General features: G+C 39.4%; 3 protein-coding genes across 3 annotated transcripts; 2 read left to right on the plus strand and 1 right to left on the minus strand.

The window, feature by feature from the left end:
• The first annotated feature begins 861 nt into the window (after positions 1 to 861).
• On the plus strand, positions 862 to 14,829 carry cnn1b (calponin 1, basic, smooth muscle, b). Its single transcript, XM_085157488.1, has 7 exons — positions 862 to 1,263; positions 8,245 to 8,366; positions 8,462 to 8,528; positions 9,436 to 9,573; positions 9,792 to 9,908; positions 10,240 to 10,383; positions 11,088 to 14,829. The coding sequence occupies exons 1-7, from the start codon at positions 1,204 to 1,206 to the stop codon at positions 11,331 to 11,333; spliced, it is 894 nt and encodes a 297-aa protein (XP_085013614.1). The 5' UTR covers positions 862 to 1,203; the 3' UTR covers positions 11,334 to 14,829.
• Positions 11,760 to 16,316, minus strand: elof1 (elongation factor 1). The gene is made up of 4 exons (XM_085157491.1): positions 16,186 to 16,316; positions 15,012 to 15,134; positions 14,870 to 14,940; positions 11,760 to 14,408 (listed from the first exon to the last, which is right to left on the minus strand). The coding sequence occupies exons 2-4, from the start codon at positions 15,125 to 15,127 to the stop codon at positions 14,344 to 14,346; spliced, it is 252 nt and encodes an 83-aa protein (XP_085013617.1). The 5' UTR covers positions 15,128 to 15,134; positions 16,186 to 16,316; the 3' UTR covers positions 11,760 to 14,343.
• A 2,972-nt stretch (positions 16,317 to 19,288) lies between these two features.
• Positions 19,289 to 22,839, plus strand: tmem205 (transmembrane protein 205). The gene is made up of 4 exons (XM_085157489.1): positions 19,289 to 19,433; positions 20,826 to 20,933; positions 21,022 to 21,185; positions 21,302 to 22,839. Exons 2-4 carry the CDS (start codon positions 20,834 to 20,836, stop codon positions 21,602 to 21,604), a joined length of 567 nt encoding a protein of 188 aa, XP_085013615.1. The 5' UTR covers positions 19,289 to 19,433; positions 20,826 to 20,833; the 3' UTR covers positions 21,605 to 22,839.
• The last annotated feature ends 781 nt before the right edge of the window (positions 22,840 to 23,620 follow it).

Here is a 23,620-nt window from a genome sequence, read left to right on the forward strand (position 1 = left end):
CACTTGGCACAATGACGGTGTTAGACAAGTGCTGTTCTCCTGACAACTGCCAAACCCAAACTCATCTATCGGAATACCAGACTGAGAAGCACAATTCATCACTCATGCTTTACACCACTGCAAACAACACTTAGTGTTGTGCTTTGCAATATGCGGCTTGGATGCAGCTGCTCGGCCATGGAAACCAATTCCATGAAGCTCTCTATGCACTGTTCTTGAGCTAAACTGATGGCCACATGAAATTTGGAGGTCCATGGAATATTTAATACAGAAGAAATTTCACAACTGGATATATAACACAGGTGGTATCCTATCACAGTTCCACACTGGAATTCAGTTAGCTCCTGAGAGCGACCCATCTTTGAAAAAGCACTCTGCATGCCTAGGTGCTTGATTTAATACATCTGTGGCCATGAAAGTGATTGGAACACCTGAATTCAATGATGGGTGATTAATCAATTTTGGTAATAATGTGTTTTAGTAGTTCTATTAACATAGTAGACCAGTTTTAGACATATATTAGTATTTTTATATATCTGAGCGTGTATTTTTAAGATGTTTTAAGACTTCCTTTTCTAATATGTTACTGTAAGATTGTATTGCAGTTATCTAGGCTATAGATGTCCTTAATATTTAATTATTCATATTACTGAATTAAATGTTACTGCTACGTGAATTTCCTTTTAAGACCTTGAGTAAAAACAGAAATTGATCTGAACATGGCAATGACATAACTCCTTCAAACTGCATATTAACACACGTGTGAATTATCCCGGACCGGTATGAAGGTGGAAAAAGTGACACTGATTAAATCCAATACCCGAGTGGTGACATCACTCCCCTCCGTGATGGGGCTGCGTCCGGATTGGACGGAGTTCGCGGCCAATCAGAGAGCACACACATGGGAAGCGTTTTAAAAACATTCGGAAAAGTGTTGGAAAGTTGTCCAAAAGCCTCCACCAGCAGGTCCGAGCACGACTGGGGCGAATAATAATATTATTAATAAAAAGAAAAGAAAAGGGGGGTAAAAGATACCCGCGGATTTTTTGGGACTTTCTCTGCGTGCTTTCCCTGCCTTGTTTGGACAGAGAGCTCTAACCTGCTTCTCCATTTTTAAAGCTCTCCCCTAGCTCCACTGTAAATAGCCAAAAAAAAAAAAAAAAGAAAAAGAAAAGAAACGAAAAGAAAAGAAAACCCGACAGAATGACAACACATTTCAGGAGCGGCCCGGCCTTCGGACTCTCCGCCGAGGTCAAGAGTAAGGTATGTTTTCTTTCTTTTTTTAAATATTAGTTATCCAGAGTGTGTTTGGACGCTGTAGGAGAAGCATGGGCTCCTCTGGTGGGGGTCAGAGGTCCACAAAGGGTCAGTAACAGGTTGATCTACGCAGTATAATAGCAAAGCAAACAACAAGCTCTCTATGCTTGATGTAAATAGGCAGTTTTTCCAACAAAACTAACTGTGATACAAAGAAACAGAAGAGAGGGTTTGTGGCTGCTTTTATAGTCCAGTATGTTGAAACAGCTCGCAGCAAAAGACGTAGAGATAAATACACCTGCTGTTGTGTTGCTGCCTGTGGCTCTGCATCAAACAGTTGGAAAGGAACTCCTACATGTATCCTAACGTTACGCCGAGAGGGTGGGGGGGGGGGGGGGGGATGTCATCGGTGATGTGATCTCATTCCAGTTTAATTTCAGGTTGCGTGGGGTTGGGAAAACCGCTGCGGTGACACACTTCTGTCTTTTGGTAAGAGATCACACAGTGAAGGAGGTGATTGTTTTGGAGCAGAAAACAGACTTTAGTGGCCAAATAATTCGTGCGATTATGCAGGGTCAGGGCTTTATAGTGTGCTGGAGTGAAGCACATGGTGGAGGACGTGCTCTGTTATTGTTGTTTGGCTGATCTCCCCTCAGAGAAATCAAAAAGTGACTGAAACATAGAAGAAGGTGTGATCTAACAAAGGCTGAGCTTGAAGCTGCACTGTGCAGTGAGAAAGGGGATTGAACAGAGAAATTAGATGCAAACTACACACACGCCAACATTAAAAACTTAGTGTATCATTAGTGAGTGTGCACCCCTCACTAATTATACTACATTAAAATTCACATCCTCCACCTTTTATGAACCTTTTCTTAGACGTAAATGGATGTGCATGTGAGAGAGAAAACTGGAAAGCAGTTCCATATACATAATTACATATGACACAAGTATTACATTCAGTAAGCTTTGAAAGATTGTAATGATTAGGTCAGTGAGAGTATTTATTTTGGGATGTGGAATATTGTTGCTAATATACCAAATACAATATAATATATATATATCACTTTGAAAAATTAATTTCTTACTATTTTGGCAGGGTGGAACTTATCTGTGTTGTGCCATTGCACATTATATTACTGGATTTTTTTTATTTTTTAAAAAACTGACCGGATCACCTGACAAGTGTTGACTCACATTCCACCTTTAAATCAGTTTGTACCTTGGTAAGGATAAACATGCACAATCCTGTTTTTCAAGCTTTTTTGTGTTGTCACCGTTGTGGGGAAGCTAGGCCGTGTTCACTTAGTGAGTGTGAATAAAATTACTGGGATTTTCTGCCTGTGCGGTGACAGCAGTGACTCTGTATGTTTGGATGAGTCACAGCTGCTAACAGCCAGAATGACAAAGGTCAGCCTGTGACTGTTCCAATACCCAGATCATCATCATTATAATCATCATTGCCCTGGCCTCTTCCCTGAATGGTGCCATCTCTCAGCTGTGCTTTAGTCTCATGCACTCTATGAAGTCCGCATTCCTTTCAGCAGTCAGGCTGCTATTTTACCGACACCACTGTGCTATTTCCAAGCCGATCACGTACACACGGTGAGTGGAAATTGAGAAGTAGGGTCGTGTGTGTGTGTGTTGGGGGGAGGGGGATATACAATTTTTATTTAAGCCTAAGGGCTTAAATGAGAGTAATGGCGGGATGCTGCGTTCCAGCAGCGTGACATCAGAGAGGGGCAGAGATGCAGCAGAAAGACTGACAGGTACATGATCATCATCTAATGGCCTTTTATGGAGTGACTGGGCTCTGACTTGGAACCTGAGAAAGTGTGCTCACTCTAAACAGTTTACATCCAAGTCAAGAATGACAAAACACTGTCCTGATAGAACACAGGTGGACAGGAGACAGATAGGCGATAGATAGCAAAGACAAGGCCATGCCAGTAGTTCACACAATGAATCCAAGGAGACTCGATGCAAACAAATAAATGAGGGAGGGGCGGAAATCCACATATCAGGCACTAACAGCTCAACTTGCGTATTTACACCAGCAGTTACGGCAAATGGTCTGTGATAGTGTAGCAAAGCTTTGGAGCCATTCTTGTGAGCCTGTTTAATTTTCTCTGTCACAGTCCACTGCCACAGTCAGTACACCCAGAGTTTAGCTGCGCAGCCCTACTTGGTTCGAACTGACCGTTAGCTTATGGTGACAAACGCTGGCAGTTTTTCCTCCTGCAAACTGCTGTGTAGGTGACGTGTGTGACATGGCTGCTTCAGCTTACTGGCACTTTGTTGCTCTTTCCTATTGTTACACTTGTTTTTGAACTCACCACTATACAGTGCAGGGCAGTCCACTTTTATTTGGGACAAGTTGTGCTTTAAGGCAGGCTATCAGTTTGGTCTTTGAGTGTAAGGTTAATATTTCAAAATCCCATTAAATGTGTTTTCTTAATAAATCCATGCTGTAGCCGCACCGTATGACTCCTTAAATAAAATTGGCTGTAAGCTCTAAGATTACTGAATATATATTTATTTGAAGTACAAAACATCTGAAGAAAACACCAAATTAGCAGAAAATTCACTCATAAAACGAAGTGATAAATCTCAAACATGCAATACATCAATGGAGATGAAGCCAGCAATTGCTAAACCTCTTGGTCTTATTGATCCCTGTGAAAATGTTGGGGTTACTGGGGGCTTTTTCTTATTTTCCCTTTTAAGTTTATTGTTCAAAAATCTAAATTATTATAACTATAAAAGAATTACAGAGCTATTGCTTTATTTCTTCTCATTTATTAATCATCCTACAATGTCTTGTTAATCCTTTATTTCAAATCTTCAGGAAAGGGCCAACCCATGGTTTTAGAATCAATATACTGTAGTATTTGCCTAACTGTATATAAAGCAGACAAACATGGGCTCACCTCAGTTATCTGCAAAACTGACTTTATATATTGATACTGGGTGTCCCCTCAGGGATGATGATTTATTATTAAGAGTTTTCTTCAGAGTAATTCATTTGACTTTTCACGTGACATCCTGACACACTTTGCTGACAATCTTGTACTGGTTGTACTGGTTTTTTAGCGTCACGTGCCACTTTTTAACCCTTTAAAAAGAGCCGACCACCATTAATCAAATAAAAAGTTCTATTCATAAGAAATTAAATGCACCAAACTGGAGTTCAGTGCAGTCAGAAGATTTACTGCCACAGCCTTACTTGGTCTGGTATGATCAGCCACACGTGGGGCTACTTTTAGCTAATGCTGGCTAAGCTAAGACAGCTAGCATAATGTTCTGATAGCTTTTGTTACGATCTTACAGTTACTGATTCTTTTTATTTATTTATTTATTGTAATTACCAATCATGGTGGAATTACAAGTGTTACATGCTCTCGATAACATCCGTCAGTATACAGTTAGATCATTTTTTGTTCTGTTTGCCTTTTCTCTCTGTGTGTTTCATGCCTAAAATAGCTTTTATTGTGGCAGTGGTGTTCGGCAATCAAAAGACACAGCACAATTAAATCAAACTCCCCCCGACTGGAAGGGGGACCTGTTGACTTGGTGTGCCTTTATCGGACATTGGGTGCCTGAATAGTCAACTCGCTGTAAAAGGGCAGATTCTGGAAAACCCAAATGGAGAGAAGAAGAAGGAGAGAGATTGTGAGGGAGAAATATGAGCGCAGCCAATCGAATACACGGAGCGAGACAGGCAGAGGGAGAGGGAGGAGTGTTTAGGAAAAGCTGTTTCTCCCAAGTTTGGTGTGATGGACTGGAGTCCACGCTATCCCCTGCTGCTTTGAAATACTTGTTTGTGTTGGCTGCTGATCCCAGACTGTGAAGACTTATCTGCAGAACATTCAGGAATAGGGGCTGAGAGTGTGTGTGCGTGTGTGCGTGCAGTGAAAGGGGGGGGGGGGGGGGGGGGGGGGCAGCCTTAAACCCCCATGCCAGAATTCAAAGTATTAGGGCAGTGTGTTTGTGCCAATAAGGAAATGCATGGAGCGAGAGAGGGAGAGGCCTGTGTGTTTCTGCATGCAGAAATGTCCACATTTCATTTTTCTTCCTGTTCTCTTTATGCACCTCAGCTTAGAGTATTTTTCAGTAAATAGTAAGACTTTCAGATATGGAGCATCATCCTCTGTGAGACACTGAGGCATGAAAGAAGCTGCTATTCACGTATTTAAGGATTTGAATGTTGTATTTTAGATTACAGACTCTACTATTCTCATACCAATTTCTCACATACAGTATCCTTATACTTTCAACTATCAGTAAGAATGATAACACTTTATTATACATATGTGTAAATTATACATAGTTTCTTGATAAATCTATAGGAAGGCACTCCACCTTGAGATAAAACGGAGAGGCCAGTTTTCAATTAGTGCACTTAAATAATCCATCTCATACAGTAATGCGCAAAACTCTTTAGCCACTCATCATTTCTTTATATTTTACCTCCCAGGAGGCTGACTTTGTTGCCATTTTTTAAAAAGAGGTCCTGAGGAATATTTTTTTAAGTTCTTCAGAGTTTTTCTTTGTTTTGTTTTTTATACTTATTTTCAGTCCCGTTCTTGTATTATTTTCAGAGGAATGTTTTTGTTTGTTTGTTAAGTCACTTAATGCTGACCTCTGAATCATCAAGCATTAAAAAAAAAAAAAGTCTTGTGTCGACACATAACAGACAACTTCCAAAAGAACCAATTTTAAATTGTATCTTTTGGCATTTTGTTACTAGCAGCCTGTCAAAGAAACATCTAATTTGTTCATGTTTCTTTTGATAAATAATAAAATAAAATTTGCCAAATATATGAGTTTGAGGGGAATAAAATTGTATTTTTGCACCAACAAGGTGATTCCCAAAGAGCTATTAGCTGAAAATGTAGCAAGCTCAGCCTGTGTGTCCTTAAAAGGAGGGACAAGTAAACAAAAGAAAGTGCCAGGTCTTAAAAAGAAAAGAAAAAAAACCAAATAATATCTTCAGCAGATAAACTTTATTTAAAAGTCATTAGGAACATCAAGAAACTGGGGAAGAAATCCAGCAAAGATCTGACTCAGAACCTGAGAGATGTATCTGGTCCTTTTGATCCATCTCATCAGAAAAGGTGTCAGTGGAAGGATGGCTGAGAAGTAGCCATTCTTAAAGAACCGAAACAGGAAGAAAAGGCTGGGCTATGTCACATTATACAAGAAAATCAGTGGAAGCCAGTCTGAGGAAGCAATAAATCTGCATTTGAAACTTTTGGTTCAGATAATCTCAATATGTATGGAGAACGTCAGGAGAGGGGTATAACAGTGGGCGGGTTAAGCCATCTGCAAAACATGGTGGAGGTTAGGGCCACATTTCAGCTAGTGGTGTGCTCTTGTCAAAAATGATGGAATTATGAATACTGAAAAAATACTGTCAAGTTTGATCCTTTCAGTACCATAGGGCAAGTATCTGATTGGCAACAGCTTCATTTTTCAGCATGACAATGCTCCCAAAGACACTGCGAATGCAATAAAAGCATACACACACAATAGAACTTTATCACTTATGCACTCGCCTCCCAAGAGCTGGGATGTCAACATTATTGAAGCAATGTGGGATCAATTTGACAGAGAATGGAACAAAAGGCAGTTAACATCAAAAAAGAGCTTGAAATGTCCTTCAAGAAGCCTAGAGAACTATTCCTGAAGCCTACTTAAAGAAATTATAGAAAGCTGCCTAAGAGAGATCAGGTGGTCATACCAAAAGTTGACTTTCAAGCTTGTTAGAATTGTACAAACGTTACCATATATACAGCATTTTTCTTTATGTTTGCATGCTTCAATAAATTGCAGCAGCCATTTTTCCCAGAAAAATATAAAGATTTAGCTTCTCAAACACACAACACACATCACAGCAACTTGTCAGTCACAAAGCAGGTCTGCCTTTAAGTGTGGCCTGTTTTATCACTCTTTCTGACAATATTTGGACTTCACTATATGTTCCATAAGACTTGGAAACAAGCAATTGGAACCATATTCTCATTGAAAAAGTGTTTATGGAGGTCATAAGTCAAGGAAACCCAGCCACCGTTTCCCATAGATTTGTAGACATCAAGGCTTCTTTGTGTTAATGGAGGACTCGACCAGTGTCAGTTTTGATTTAGTTTTAGTCAGTCTTTTGACTAAACTGTTAAATTCTTTGAGTCATAATTTAGGCTTTTAAATTCTTTTAATTTTGGTTGACTAAATATCATTAGATTTAGTCTACAATAATCTTAAGTTGAATCAGTTTACAAAAAGTAAAAATTTGTTGTGAGTTGTATAACATTTTTCTGAACACTATGCATCAGTTGGCAGTCTCTTGAGGAGAGAAGTTGCCCAGCAGATGAAGTAGAAACCTGATGGGGGGAAAAAAATAAATCGATGCTGCAAAGCAGACCCTATGCAGTAACCCCCAACGTGACCCCCTGAATGAGGAAATATAATTAAGCCCTTCTAGCACTGCATAATTTGAAATGGTATCACTTGCAAAGTGGCCTTTCTTTATTTTGCTCTGCTTTTTTTGTGTATTTTGTTTGGATGTTTTACAGTTTTGCTCCTGGGTGAGATTGAAACTGGACCTTGTTTTAACTAGGTCCCAAGACTAAACGGAGGCTTCTAATACCAATGTCCTTGCACTATCTCAGCGTGCCTGGAGAACATTGTCTTAGATGAATATTTACAGCTTGTACACAGTTACATTGTTCTGGTCAGAGCAGGCACAGTCTAATACGCACTAAATACAATATAAATGTTTAATGTATATATGATCCACTGGATATTATTTCACTGTAGACACACATTAATGCCTCTTTGTTCTTCTACAGGGCCCATAAAAGGGGAAGCTGTCTTATTTTTATTTATTTAATTTTTTAATGTCTTACTGTTTTGAATCAACAAAACCAGAAAAAAATCTAAATTCATATCATGTTTGAGCGATCATCTCTGCTCTGTTCTGCTTCTCAGCTTGCAGGAAAATATGACCCACATAAGGAAGAGGAGCTGAGACTGTGGATTGAAGATGTGACTGGCAAAAGGACCGGGGACAGCTTCATGGATAGCCTGAAAGATGGAGTACTATTGTGCGAGTGAGTGGATGGACGCCACCTTGGGGTTTTTTTGTTTTGTTTTTTTTAAAGAAGGAACTTTCTTCAAATCTCTCTCTCGCTCTGTCTTTTTGTAGGCTCATAAATGCTCTCCAGCCGGGCTCTGTGAAAAAGATCAACCACTCCAGTCAAAACTGGCACCAGGTAATGCTCCAGCTCTCAAAACTCAGGCCTGTTTTCCACACAGAGTGGAACTTGGTTTGTCTCCCGCACTGACAACAAAGACTTTTATTTACCTTCCATAAAGTAGCTTCCATATCAAATGAGGCTCATCTTGGCACAGCTTTTATTAGCCTAGTATTGGACCAGGAAAAAGCAAACAGAGCTCTTAAGCGTTGATTAAAACGCCTTTCAGAAAGTTCTCGCTGTGATATTGACACTGCCGCACATGCACACAGACCGTCACACAGTCGCACTCTCCAAGGGCATGGGCGCAAATCGAGAGAGTCAATATTTAGCAAAAGTTATTGAGCTTGAATCTTAATACTTGGTGCCAAGGTAAGCTGACTGCCCACGAGCTGTAGCCTCAGTTCCGACATGAGATCACAAAAAAAGGCGAATAAGATCATTTCTGAAACTGCAGAGCTTCTTGTGTTACAAGATGGCAACCATCACAGATTTTTCTGTTGCTATGCAAGGTTTTATTCTAGGAAGAAAAACACAGGATCTACTCAGACAGTTTGTAAAAGGCATGGATTGCTTATGAAATTCTGGGCCGGTAACATAAGAGTTTAAAATAATATTAATTTGGTTGATATACTGATAGATATTTTAATTGTTTATTTTGTTTGTTTGTATTGATCCCATCATTTGTACCAGGGAAACAAAGAAATCTAGTTTAAAAAAAATTTAAAGGACCTTTCAGATCTTTTATTACATTATTTTTGGACATTCTGCCTTTTGCTGAATGTCACTATTTGCCGATAGCAAATAGGCTGACAGCTGTCAGCAGGGCCAGACTGGCCAGTACCATTGTTCTGCCAATATATCCAGGCATGTATAAATGCCCAAAAGATCTTATTCCAGCCTGTATTCTTGCTCTTTCTCTCAGCTGGAAAACATAGGGAATTTCGTCCGTGCCATCACGGAGTACGGCCTGAAGCCACACGACATCTTTGAGGCCAACGATCTGTTTGAGAATGTCAACCACACTCAGGTCCAGTGCACACTCATCGCTCTGGCTGGAATGGTGAGGGCGGCGGTGCACACACATTCACATACGTCGGCATCTCGCTGAAATCACCACTGGCTGCACATTATTATTTGATCTTGATACTTTTTTTTTTTTTTTTTTTGCTTAGATTTCCATGGCAACAGCATGGATCTAATAAAAGCAATGTGGGTATGAAGAGTGCATTCTTATTACCACCATTTTTCCTTTCTGTCACCACCACTTCTGTCTCTCAGGCCAAGTCCAAAGGTTTCCACTCGAAGTACGATATAGGCGTGAAGTACGCAGAGAAACAGCAGCGGCGCTTCGCTCCCGAGAAGCTCAGGGAGGGACGTAACATCATAGGCCTGCAGGTCAGAGTGGCAAAAGGGCTAAACGTGTAATGTACTGTGTTATGGCCAAGCTGTCATGGTGCAGCGTTGTTCTGCTGGCCAAGCCTGTTCTCAGTGTGTTGTTATTGTGCCCCCTGCTGGATTCTTGCTGAATGAATATTCCCCAAACAGTCTTCTCAACTTTTTAACAACAAACAAGGAACAATGCATGAATGAATGAATGAATGGACAGTTCGATAACCACACCTCATATGTGATCCTAAAGTGTGATGTTTTTGGAGACACTCCAAAGAATAACCGTGGCAACTACATTGCATGTCATGTAAATCCTGTCATTTTCCTCTGTATTTAGATGGGCACTAACCAGTTTGCCAGTCAAAAGGGCATGACCTCTTACGGGACACGACGCCATTTGTATGATGCCAAAATAGGCATGGACACCCCTGACCAATCTACTATCAGCCTACAGATGGGCACCAACAAGGGAGCCAGCCAGGTGAGAAGAGATGTATAATTTTAGACTAAAGTAACACTTGTTCACTACACAGTTTCTTGGTGATATAGCTCTAGCATGGTTAGTATGTATTGCCGTTTTTAAAATGTATCTTGAAATGAACAAAATCCCTTTTTATTGTTGCATCAAAGAGATAAAATGTTATTACACAAAATATATACACTTATTAAAAAGACACATTAGGAACATGTTAGGAGGAACTGCAACTTGAGTTGATCTGACAGGGTTTAGTCTAACCATAGTTGCTGCACTCCTGCAAGCCACTTTGCAACCCACCTCCATCCTCAGCTCCTACATTTCATACTGTGTCCGATCTAAGTGATTGCACATCTGTTGCCAGTATTGCCCTCCCTCATTTGCCTTTTTGTGCATATACATGGAGCTCCAAACAGTCAGACAGTTATCACAGATTTGATAACTGTTCTTTCTTTGACTAATGTGGTTCTGACTGGACTATCTTATTATAAGGACACTTAGTGAGTCACATCCTCGTGCTTGTTGACTGTTTTTTAATAGCATTTGGAGGACTAAGACACGTCAGGCTGAAATATAGAGAAATTGGTTGCTCAGATCACTTCATTAGTTTTGGTGGATTCTTTGGATTTGTTAACACATCTCTGTCGTGAATGCAACGGTATAGTGTATTTACACCGCTGCGCCCTCCATCTTGCTTTTCTCTGCTACAGTCCGGCATGACGGCTCCAGGAACCAGGAGGCATATTTTTGACAAGAACCTGAAGCTGGAGGACTGTGACACCACCACCATCTCTCTGCAGATGGGCACAAACAAAGGGGCCTCTCAACAGGGCATGACCACTTATGGCCTGCCCCGCCAAGTCTACGACAACAAGTACTGCATCAACCCCACTGAGGCCAACTGCAACAACGGGAGCGAGATGGAGTTCGATGGCTACAACCAGTACTCTGACTAAGGGGAAAAACCATGGACAGCAGCATCCTCCCTCCCACCTCCCTCTCCCTCACCCCAACCCTCACCCTCCTTTCTTTTTTTTTTTTGCTTTTACTTTAGCCAGCCAGCCGCGACTGTCCTTGCGACGATCAGACCTTTCAGATCGATTGACGTCATTGTCTGCTTCATTTCCTGTCTTTTATAAACAAGTTTTTGACTCTTCAGCTTATTGTTTGGCTTTCCGTGAGTAAAAGAGAAAAAATGTGTTTACACTGACCTTCCGTCACAAAAAAAAATTGTGGTGGCCAAGTTCAGTCGCTCTAGTTTATGATGTTATTGTTACAGCTAAAAATAACCACGCTCTGAAGCAGACTTTTTGATCTTTGATCTTTTACTATTTATAGTTTTTTTTCCTAAAGCTTTTTATACTTGCATTGTAATTTAGAAAATTTCTTTTTTTTTTTTTCTTTTTTTTTTTTTACCCCCGTGTAACCAGTCCAGTTTGAACATAATGAAGCAAAATATGCAAAGTTCCTGGAGGGGAAACAAGTTGGTGCTATTGAACTTTGACCCAGTTGGAACACGTCCACATTAAGAGCTCTGCAGGCTCCAGGATACCACTCCTTTGGATGACACACAAGCTCCGGGTCCACAGACTGATCGCGATGCGCAGCTTTTGTGCGGACATTGCTTTTTTTTTCACCGCGAGCACCTGCACTAACAAATAGTAATGTTAAGTCTGCTAAATTACCCATTGTGCCATTTTTGCAGGGCTCATTTACATGGCTTGTTGTGGAGCATTTTCAGAGTCTTTTTTTTTTTTTTTTTTAAGGTTCTGAGAGACACGGTGCACTGGTTTTTATAAAGGAGTACGTGCAGGTGTGGTGGTATCCAGATTGAAGTTTGGTACGTGGTCACCAGTTGTTTTTGCACTGCAAAAAATAGTCCTGTAATATTTCGACTTTTGGGAACTTTGGCTTTACTGTTGCACTTCTACCTGGCCACACGCCACCAGTGTTGGAATGATGCCCGAACAATTAGTTACACATTCGAGCACCTAAACTTAAATATTTTCCATTTGATGACACTCCTGCTGTACAGTCCAGATAGTGTTTTCCTTTTTACTTCATTTATTTATTAACTATACTTAAAGAATAAAACACAGATACAGTTTACCACACACAGGGGGATATTTTTCATAAGCAGGACCTATAATGAAGTATTATTTATTTTTTGTTCACCTCTGGCTGGGAAAAGCAACAGCAAAGCAGACCCATGCGCTTGCAGATATATCCTTATGTAAGTCATGACAAATATGCAGAATTTTTAAGGTTTCTGCAACATACTGTTTAACCCACCGAATGTCTTGAATGTAACGTTATTTGTAAAGCTAGAGGTCCCACTGCCTATCACAGGGTTCATGATATGTGCACAGGGTGTCTGCTTGTATAAGCAAGTTAAATTTCTTGCTTACATTTTAAACTTTTAAAGATTTTTTAATCCCAGTTTAAATAAAATCATACATGTGATGGAAAAGTGAGAATATGCTTTCTAGATAACCTCACTGACGTCAGTTTGGACAGAACTGTTGGCTAGGCCTGCTACCCTACTATTTTTATGTCAAAACGACTGCTGCAAACTAGGACTGCTGTCCAAAACGAAACAGTCTACACACACAGCACAGTTTGTATAAGCACCAAGACTGTTATTTTAATAAATAAATAGTTCAGCAGGTGGATAGCACAGCCATCACCTCTTCATCACACGAAGAGCCTAACCATCAAAGATGGGCGTGCCTTTAATAAGTTAAGTTAGCTATTGTATGTACTCTTCCCATTAACCATTAATGCACTCAAAAACAGCATGAAAGAGGAAGTGACCTTCAGGTTCAGTCGAATTGTTCGATCTGAGGGGCAAATCTGGCAGCATTACGTGCTGGAGATTGTTGGGGCGAAATAACCCGAGAACATTTAAATCCCATTTGAGCTCAATTTCAAACTGTTTGCTACTTTCAGCTGTCTGGCTTTCAGACTGGCTTTGGATTACAGAAAGTGGTGCATGCTTTTTCTCCTCTCAGCTCCCCATCATTCAAAAGCTTCCATGATTTATAAGTTGTAGAGGTGTGCCATCTAGTGTTGTACAAGCTTTACAATCTAGCTAAGAATGTAGTGTTTTTTGTTTTGTTTTATTTTTTTAAACAGCATATTAATTTTTCATCATCACTAACCCGCTGATACTGGCACTGACAAGTACAGATTCATTAACATTTCACCCTGACATGCTGGCTCTTGGTTTCTTTATCAATATGCTTTTCACTAAACATGAAACATTCATAAACCTTTGTGCAATAAAAACACACAAAGCATTTTCGTGACTTTATTTTCTTACTACTGTCAGCAACTTGAAGTACACAAATACATCAAAGTAGTGTACAAGAGATACATGAAGTGGTTTTGTTTTTGTCTGTTTGTTTGTTTGTTTGTTTGTTTGTTTGTTTGTTTTTAAGGAAAATCTAGCAGTAAAAATATAAATTGGTCCAAAAGGAAAAAAATGTTTTCAGTGCAATAGTGACACAGTTGGGAAAAAATAAACAAAATCTACATGTGACAAAAGTTATTCTATGATTGTGTCACCAGAATCTAAATATGTCAACATCTAGATGCTAAATAAATCTTTGAAACGATCTAAGAGAAGATATATAAAGAAATATTTCATAGGTTACATTTTAAACTATTATATAACAATTTGGTCTGAAAGAAGGGAAGGTTAAGTCCTACAATAGTTCACTAACATAAGATATGAAAACATTTACATTGATCTTTTTATAGCTACATGTTACTGTCAGAAGAACATGGCCACACTCTAGCCCAACCAGAGTAACGTGTCATAATCAGCAAGAAAAAAACAAACCTAAAAGAAACTAAGAACACCAGGTGACTCAAGAGAAAAACAAAATGTTTGCTACATTGTGCTAGCTCAACAGGAATTACTTCAAGAAGCAGAAATTGAGGTTAGAAGGTCAGTTAGGAACGCTACTGGTTGGCTGCTTCACAGGCATCGATCCAGTCGCTGTAGACGTCCACCGGCTCGGACAGATCTATTGAGAAAAGGTTAAGGACCAAACCAAGTGCTCAAAAATTCAACACACACGTGCTGCATCAAAGTTGATCAATCCTTAAATGTATTACTTTAAATGAAAGTGCTTTATGTGCATGTGCATCCAGAACTGTATTCAAGTGCAGAGTGGATTTAACCTTCTGAGGTCTAAGTCATCATCACAGACAAACCCAATCCTAACTCTATGCAATCACATGTCTGTGTCACAAGTCATGGCAGCCAGAGAACAAACAAATTAATCGTTCAAGTGATTAGTTTAAAAAAAAAATTTAAAAAAAAGTATGTTTTCCCTTTTCCCAAAATATAAAGTTGGGGTCGAGTAACCACCTCTGATAACTTAGACCTCGGAGAGTTAATACTTTTTGAAATATACTTCTAAATAAAAAGCAAAATCAAACATCCCTGGCAGCAGGCAGCATCTTTTGTTGATTAAAAGGATACATGTTATGGGAGTCTGAAACTCCTCCAAGCAAACGCTGCAGGATATAATTCCAGTGTTGCGGGTTCGTTCCCTAGGAGACAGTTACTTTAGGCAGGATGTCCCCGATGCATGAATGTTTCAAGAATTTGGAGCGATACTTACATTTTGACATCGCAGGATTTCTCGTGATTGCAAAAAGGGCAAGTGAACTGGGTGTCCAAGTTACCTGTCATTTTCTTCTTAGGAGGTGGCTTTCTTTTTGACTTTCTGCGGCCCATTATATCTCTGTAGACAAAAAAAACACAGGTGTTTCCATTACGCTTTCACATTCCATTTCATTTAGAAGATTTTCTTAGACATGTATCTGTGTGTCCTGCCTAACTTATGTGATCCATGTTATCTGACTAGTCACTGCAGTGGTGTCTTGCACTCATATGGACTTTGAAGTTGTGTTTATGCGCCTTTACATTGATCTCATACGATTTTATTGCTTGGTGTGTTTTTATATTCAACATAATCACACAGTATATAAACACTTTATCTGCATTGTTGCAAGTATGGCTGTTATAAAACAACTTTTCTGACTAATATAAGTAGACAGCAACTATTACTATCCTATATGAGCAGCTAAGATTAGCAAAAACCATCATACAAAACACGAACTTGAAATGTTGATTAAAATTGCAATCAATTATTTACTTTCATCTGCTATAGTTTTGTTTTTTTTAGAGAAAGTCTTGGACTAAAATTTCTCCGAATTTCCAAGTTGTTTGCTAGGCCTGAGTGTACATTCGTTTAAAATGTCCCCACAGGAAACTCGTTTTTCCGATTATTTCAACACCACATGAATCTTTCACATATTGTACTAAACAGAGACGGCTCTAACCCATCACTTACATAGCTTACTGTTAACACAGCAGACAGTGCAATCCCAGCACGCAGCTGCTTATCAGTAAAAGTTTATTTTCCAAAACAATGACTGCCGCGAGATGTGGGTTACTTAAAATATCTTAGAAACGATAACCAACGCTGTTGCCAATGTGTAAACAAAACCTGAAATGTGTTTTATTATAGTCATAGCTTCGAAGTGTGGACACTCCTCCAAAGAGCTAAAATAATAACAGACGGGATGCGGAGATGCTCGCTCTATAAACGCCAAAAAGCTACCGCTATATGTTAGCAGCTAACGCGCTAACATGCTGCTATCATGTATGAGGATTCTGACTGACGCAAAAAGTTACTTTCCGAAACAACCTAGAAGGTAACCGGTAAACACAGTGCGCTTCTCTGCACTACAGCTTTTGACATTTGAGCGACGACGTGACGGTTGTCTTACCAACGAGATGTCTTTCGGCAGAGGATGCTCCGCTGTTCAACTTGGTACAGATGCAGCGTCTCGCTGAGGACGCTTCTGATTGGTTAGGTGGGAGTTTGGTCAGGCTTTTGATTGGCTGTCTTCTGGGGATCCGCCTCCAGATTGATAAACAAGCTGATACTGTAGATTAGTGACATCAAACCGCCCCGGACTCAGCAACCGGGCCAACGAAGGACTCTGGACTGCTTTGTAAAATGTGAAGGAGGGCTGAAATTCTGGACCTGTATTTTCGTAAATTTTACAGCTTTCCTTCCTGATAAAGACACCCCACCGTGACCATTAAAACCACACCAACGTAATTAAATAACAGATAAATTCTTAAATGGAAGAAAAGTTTTTTTGTTTTTTAAATCTACTCTAGAAATGTTGGGTCCACAGTATAAAAATGACATTTTACATGAATTAGAAATACTTTCAGTTTTACAAAGGACCACCTAGGTTATAAGAAATCAGCAGATTTTCTGTAGTTTTACATATTTATTTGTTGCAGTTTAATCCCAACTGCAATCATGCTCGCATATTTCTTTCAATCACTTTCAATCACTGCTGTTTACAGGGTTGAGGGAAACCTTCAGTCAGCTGATGCTGAAGAAGTCACTTGGATGAGTTACGAAACGTTTTTCCCACTTAAAACGCTACGTACAGATGAGCAGAATCAACTACAGCAATTTCTCCGTCATGTAGAAAAATGTCTAAATTGCACTTCTTTTTCTGATATTAGGATGTCCCCGTGTTTAAAGCTTTTGTAATAGAAAGAGGAGTTTCATTGGTCGAGATGATAGTGGGCCGTATGCGACCCATGTGGTAAAATGAGTTTGACATCACATATGTAGACTATAGATCACATGCACAGGCATCTTCATAGTTCCGTATATGAATCAGTAAAGTAACTTTTCACTTACCTAGAACATGATATTAACTGTGGCACTGCTGGGATTTGCACCCAGCATCTCCTCTTTACATTTTTACCCCCTATGCCACAGCACCTTCTACAGATTACTTTGCAGTGCTCTCCTGGTGCTTAAAAGTGTCCTTAAATAAAAGTAGGTTTATTTAATTTAAAATATACTCTACACTCAAAAAATTAAATTGGGTGATTGTTACATGTACAAGATTCAAACTTGTAATTTGAACTAAATAATTTCATGTTTCTATGGTGAACATAATAAAATCATGTAGCATCTGCATGAAATTCAGCAGCTTAATTTGTTCTTGTTGAGATGACATGATAAAATCTAGTAAGAGTGGTTTGTTGCCTGGACTCACGAAATTTACAAGATCACATTAGATGTCAAACTGCAGGAAAGAGTTTTAAGAGGCAGACAGGTACACCCACACCACGTGTATGCTATTGCTATTTATTGTGGTTTAACCTGTCAAGGACAAAAATGTACAGAAAAGTCTGCATCAAGCCTTGTAATCATAGCTTTCCTAGTTTTGTTAATCCTGGATTGACAGCTTGGTGGTGTGATGGTTAGTGCTGTTGCCTCACAGCAAGAAAGGCCTGGGTTCAAATCCACAATCTGGCTGGTTTGCGGTGTGTAATTAGAGTTAGGTTAATTGGTGATTCTAATTTACCCATGAATGTAAGTGCAAATGGTTGTTTGTCTCCATGAAATCATCAACCTGCATATTGGTTCATTAAGCAAGACTAGCAGTATTTCCCTTGATTAACAAAGCAGTTGTTCAAACAATAAGATTTCATTGCATTTTCCTGAAGGTTTTTAACTTGTGTAGAATGGATTAAAACAAATTTCACTCTACATACTTAAATCAATCACTTCAAGTCAATACTACGTTGATCCAATTTAATGTGATTACATCAAACCACCAAATGCCAAATGTGTTGGTTTGACATGGTCAAAAAAGGGGTTATTGTACTTTGTTAAATCACATGGAAAAAGGTGCCATGATTAAATTGTGTTCGTCCAACAACAGATTGTTTTTGAGTGTAGTAAAAAGCACCCCAGTACTCATGAAAGCACTCCAATCAAAATGTACTCTGAGAAAACATTACACATTACAGGGTGTTGAACACTACTCCAAAGAAAATGTGAAAGTATGTAAGAAGGTTTATTAACGCCTGACCATATGACTAATAAATTAGAGGTAAGTGGTTACTAAAGAGTGCATAATCATCAAATTCTGTATGAGCCACAGCAAGGCTTGTGTCCAAACTGACAGTAAATCATTTCCCTGTATGAAATCACTTGTCTTCTGTGGAAATAACTGATTATCATTATTAAATATTTGACTTCCTGTCTCAAATTCGTTTAAAAATTATTTAAGGTGCAACATTTTCAAAAGGCTTAGCATTGGGTCGCAAGGACAAACTCTCAGATCAAACTGCTTCACAAATCGTCCAACATAATATCCCTAATAGTGTTACACAGAAAACTGGGGAACACCCACTCAATCAAGCTGTATAAATTGCTATTCAATTTTACAGAAAGAACGAAACAGAAAGTCAGCATCTTCTCTGTTATCATAAGCTACTTATCATACTGATCCATACACCAGTGCCTAAAGTATATTACGTCCACTATAATTCAATTCAATTCAATTTTATTTATATAGCGCCAAATCACAACAAAAGTCGCCTCAAGGCGCTTCATAGCCTTCACATATCAAAACTATAATTTTGATATGTGAACTGTAAAAGGAAGATTCTGTTATTTCTTGCTTCCAAAGTTGCAAAAGAATGATTCTACACGCACTGTACACAGATTAGATAGTAAATCTTCAATCCACTATGACCTTTAATAATTATTCTATGAATAAATAAATAAATCAGTTGATTAAAAAATATATAAAACACAACTGATACATCTATATTGTAGTGCAAGTTCAGTAACTGCTAGATTTATTTTTAAACTGACGTTTTTTGAGCTAACCAAAAACTTGCAGATTACGCTGGTCCAATCATCCTCCCAACATCTGCAGGGCACACTTGTGTAGCGGGTAAGTACAGGGGAGGGGCCCTGAATGTAAACATCACAGGGGAACCAATGATTAACACGCATATCATAAAATTTTCATTTTCATAGACTACCATTGGCTCGTCTTCGGTGGAGGGGCGGGACCTGCAGGCAAGATAAGAAGACAGAGGAAGCGCCTGATGACCCGCTGAAACTTGGAGTCCATTGACATTATTAGTTGGTCCTTTTCATTCAGAATAACGCAGAGGAAAGGAAAACAGCTAAGTGCAGGTTTGTGTAACAAGTAGTAAGCGCTTGTACCTGTCACAATGAGGTCCAAAACGAAGCCAGCACCGCCGCTGATATAAAACTTAAGCAACTGTTTGTTAGCTCTGAGGCTAAACCTGGCTAGCTTGACATAACGTTAGACTTTTGCCTGCTGTTATCAGAGGACATGCTGCCTGCTTCTCTGCCGTGTTGTGTTCTTTATCGTTGTCTTTTAAGGAACTTTTGCATTCGGGCTGCTCATTTGTCAGTATACTCTGATATGTATTTTTCCTGCTCTGCCTCTCCTGCCATATCTTAATCTGTGGACTTTATCAGGTCTGCTGCGTATGTGGAGAACCACCCTCAAATGACACATTTATCTCTCTGGCGCCATTTTATTATCACGGATGAATATTTGGACTCTTCCAGAGCCTTGGACTTTATAGCTCAAAAAAGAAAACCTAACAATATATTATAAAATGAATGTGATGCCCAGTTGTATGTTTATACATTTGCTTTCAATGAGTCATACTTTCTTAGAATATTTATTTATTTTATTTTTTTTAACTGGTCTTGAGCAATAGTTCTCCAGAAACTGTTGCTCAGCATTATTGAAGCAGTAAGGGATCATCTTGACAAAGAACAGTACAAAAGACAGCCAATATCCACAGAGGAGCTGTGAATGTCCTTGGAGAAGTCTGGAGAACTATTTTGGAAGACTACTTAAAGAAATGACAAGAGAATTCAGACTGTTTTGAAGAATAAAATATTGACTTTCAAGCTTGTTAGAGTTGTACAGATCTGTTTTTGCGTTATTTCTATAATTTACCCAAAACAACCTAGAAGGTAACCGGTAAACACATTTCCCATTTTCCAAGCAACATTGTAAAGAAAGGAGGGGTGATGCAACATTTTTGCACAGTACTGCAAGAGATTTGCCTGTAAAACACTCTGGCTGTGGAACACTGTATATTGATTTCCAGAAGCTGCATCTACATTTGTGATCATATATGGGACATGTATGATCATATGAGCATGCGTCTGTGACTGCTTTTATACAGCAGAAATCCTAACTGTTTAGATTTTTGTTATTGGAATTGTTGTCTTTTCTGTTTTATTATCTCAATCAAATGCAAACTTGGTTTGTGGCACAGCGAAGGGCTCTAATACATTTTTTTTAAAAATAAATTTTAATAAAATCAGAAGGGGGGGAAAAAAATTAAGTCTTTGCAATTTGCCCCACACTCTATTAGTTTTTTTTGTAGCCAGGACCTCGTTTGAACAAGGGTGGAGTGTTATGTTATCTTTAGCATGGAGTAGCAGGCGGTTAAAATACTAGAATTTCACTCATAAAACCTGAAAAACAAACACCTTGGCTGGACTGTCCCACACAGCATGTCTTGTCTCTTTTGAAAGGTGACACCATGGTGACGGAGGGGGAGCCAACAGATTTTGTTAAAGTGTTGCACCTCCTAGTTCTCTCTTTCACCTGGGGCATGCAGCTTTGGGTTTCCTTCATTGCAGGTAAGTGGGCCACAGAGCAACAAGGCATGGCTTCAACAAAATGCATGCGTTCCTGTTTTGACACCGTGTTTAACGTCTGTGGCTGCAGGCTTTGTGTTGATTCGGCAGGTAACTCGGCACACCTTCGGCCTGGTGCAGAGTAAGCTTTTCCCGGTGTACTTCTACTGCGTGCTGGGAAGTAACTTTGTCAGCCTGGCTGTGTATGCTGTGTACCATCCCAGAGAGTTGCTGGACTGGCATGAAAGTGTACAGGTGAAATATCACATGCTGCTAGGAATGAAAAAACTGAGCACTTTTGATTGGAAAAAAGAAAACATTTTGTGAGTGAATCATCATCGACTTGCAAGCTTTCCCTTTTCATCTTCCAGATGCTTCTGTTCTTCGTGGCGCTGATCACTGCAGGTCTGAACGCCCAGTGGTTTGGCCCAGAGACCACTGAGCTGATGTTCCTGATGAGGGAGGTAGAGAAGGAGCACAACCTCGGCGAAGAGATCGGCCTGGGCAGCCAGAAAGAGGCTTACGCCAAGCTCAAAGAGCAGGATCCCAAGTACAAAGCCTACAGGGGCAAGTTTGGCAGTTACCATGGGTTGTCCAGCCTCTGCAACCTGATAGGATTCCTCTGCACCACAACTAATTTGGTCTACACAGCTTTGAATTTAGCCACCATTTAAAGACAATGTTTTAGTTATTAAAGAAAAGATAAAGAACCAAAATTCAATTCAATTCAATTCAATTTTATTTATATAGCGCCAAATCACAACAAAAGTCGCCTCAAGGCGCTTCATAGATACAGAGAAAAGCCCAACAATCATATGACCCCCTATGAGCAAGCACTTTGGTGACAGTGGGAAGGAAAAACTCCCTTTTAACAGGAAGAAACCTCCGGCAGAACCAGGCTCAGGGAGGGGCGGCCATCTGCTGCGACCGGTTGGGGTGAGAGAAGGAAGACAGGATAAAAGACATGCTGTGGAAGAGAGACAGAGGTTAATAACAGATATGATTCAATACAGAGAGGTCTATTAACACATAGTGAGTGAGAAAGGTGACTGGAAAGGAAAAACTCAATGCATCATGGGTATCCCCCGGCAGCCTACATCTATTGCAGCATAACTAAGGGAGGATTCAGGGTCACCTGGTCCAGCCCTAACTATATGCTTTAGCAAAAAGGAAAGTTTTAAGCCTAATCTTAAAAGTAGAGATAGTGCACACTTTAACACACACTAAAATGCCGTGCACACTTTTGTACTTTGTTATCTAACAGTCTTTCTGGGTCAGAACACTGATAAATGTGCAGGATTTGTTGGTTCTTTTATCACTTTATGATACAGTAGGGTTAGGACACACACTCATACGACTTGGATTGGAAGTACTTTAATTTACAAAATCATTTTGCCAACTGTTTCTCTATCATATCAGTGTTGAATATGAAGCGTGAATCATAAATAGCAGTATATGTGACATTTTGTAAATGTAATTACAGAGAATTCTGAATCACTTTATCTGCCCCAAGTGTCCTTATGTGCAAGAACTATCTCCAGTGAGCATGCAGAACTCATCATGTGCTCTTCACTGCTGTCAGTTAAGCACTCTTAACCTTTTTAATTAAATATGTTTTTTTTAATCTTGTATAATTTTATTTTATTTTTTGTATTTTTTTTTTTTTTAACGTAGTTGGTTTTATTTCTCAGAAAGCAAAGAAAAGTACCAAGTGACATGGAAGCAATGCACGTCCCTTCCCAGTAGGGGGCGATATTTGGACAAAGCTTTCAGATCCATCATAGCACACAGCATAATGCTATTTCATGTGCACCATGACTTTCTTGATCTTGTAGTGCATTTTAAACTTGTCACCACTGTTTAATGAAAACTATGACTGGATGATTAAAGTGTTGTTTTGATTCTTCCATTTGGATCAACCGAGTGATGTCAAAGTCTTTCTGGTGTTTGGCCTAGTGACACGAGCTTTAAAAGCAAACACTTATTTCAAAGAATTGGTTTAGGAAGAAGTGGTCTTATGATCCTTGTGGATGAATAAAGCCAGGCCAAACAGACAGCGCCTGCTTTCGGAATAAGCAGGTTTTAATTAAATTCTCGGTGATGCACGTCAGGTTTTGAGGAGAGCAGCCTTGGATGTGGGGAACAGAGCTTTGCCGACCAACTACAGGATAATCGAGGCACCATTGCTATTAGAATATGAGCACTAATGGACTGTAGTGAAATCATTTCAATATAAAAAGCATAGGCTAGAGGCTGAAAGTAAATGAATTACTTTGTCCCCAATGCAATTAATGTTGGTCCTTTTAAGGCTGTGATCAGGTTTTTAATGTTTTCTTCCAACCCAATGAAAACAGCATTGTATAAACTGGCAGAATTGCTGTTGAACATACAGTTTTATCTTACTAAAACACTGATGTGCCATGCAGTCACGTCACAAAATAAACAAGGAAGTTAGTCAAAGAGTCTTGAGGAAACAGCACAGCTACACATGCCAACCTTTTGAGGAGTGTAAGAGCTTTACCTGCCTATCAGGTTATCTGCTGCAGTGGAATCAGGAAATAAACCTTTTTCAACCAGGGAAAAGGTTTATTCACTGATCTCTTCAATATTTCTCATGCAGTTACAGAGCTGTTAGTGATTATATTATAAGATTCTAAGATTATATTATATATTATAAGAGTTAATAATGG

The sequence above is a fragment of the Neolamprologus multifasciatus genome, chromosome 4 (assembly GCF_963576455.1).
Source record: "Neolamprologus multifasciatus chromosome 4, fNeoMul1.2, whole genome shotgun sequence".
In the NCBI taxonomy this organism is placed as follows: domain Eukaryota; kingdom Metazoa; phylum Chordata; class Actinopteri; order Cichliformes; family Cichlidae; genus Neolamprologus; species Neolamprologus multifasciatus.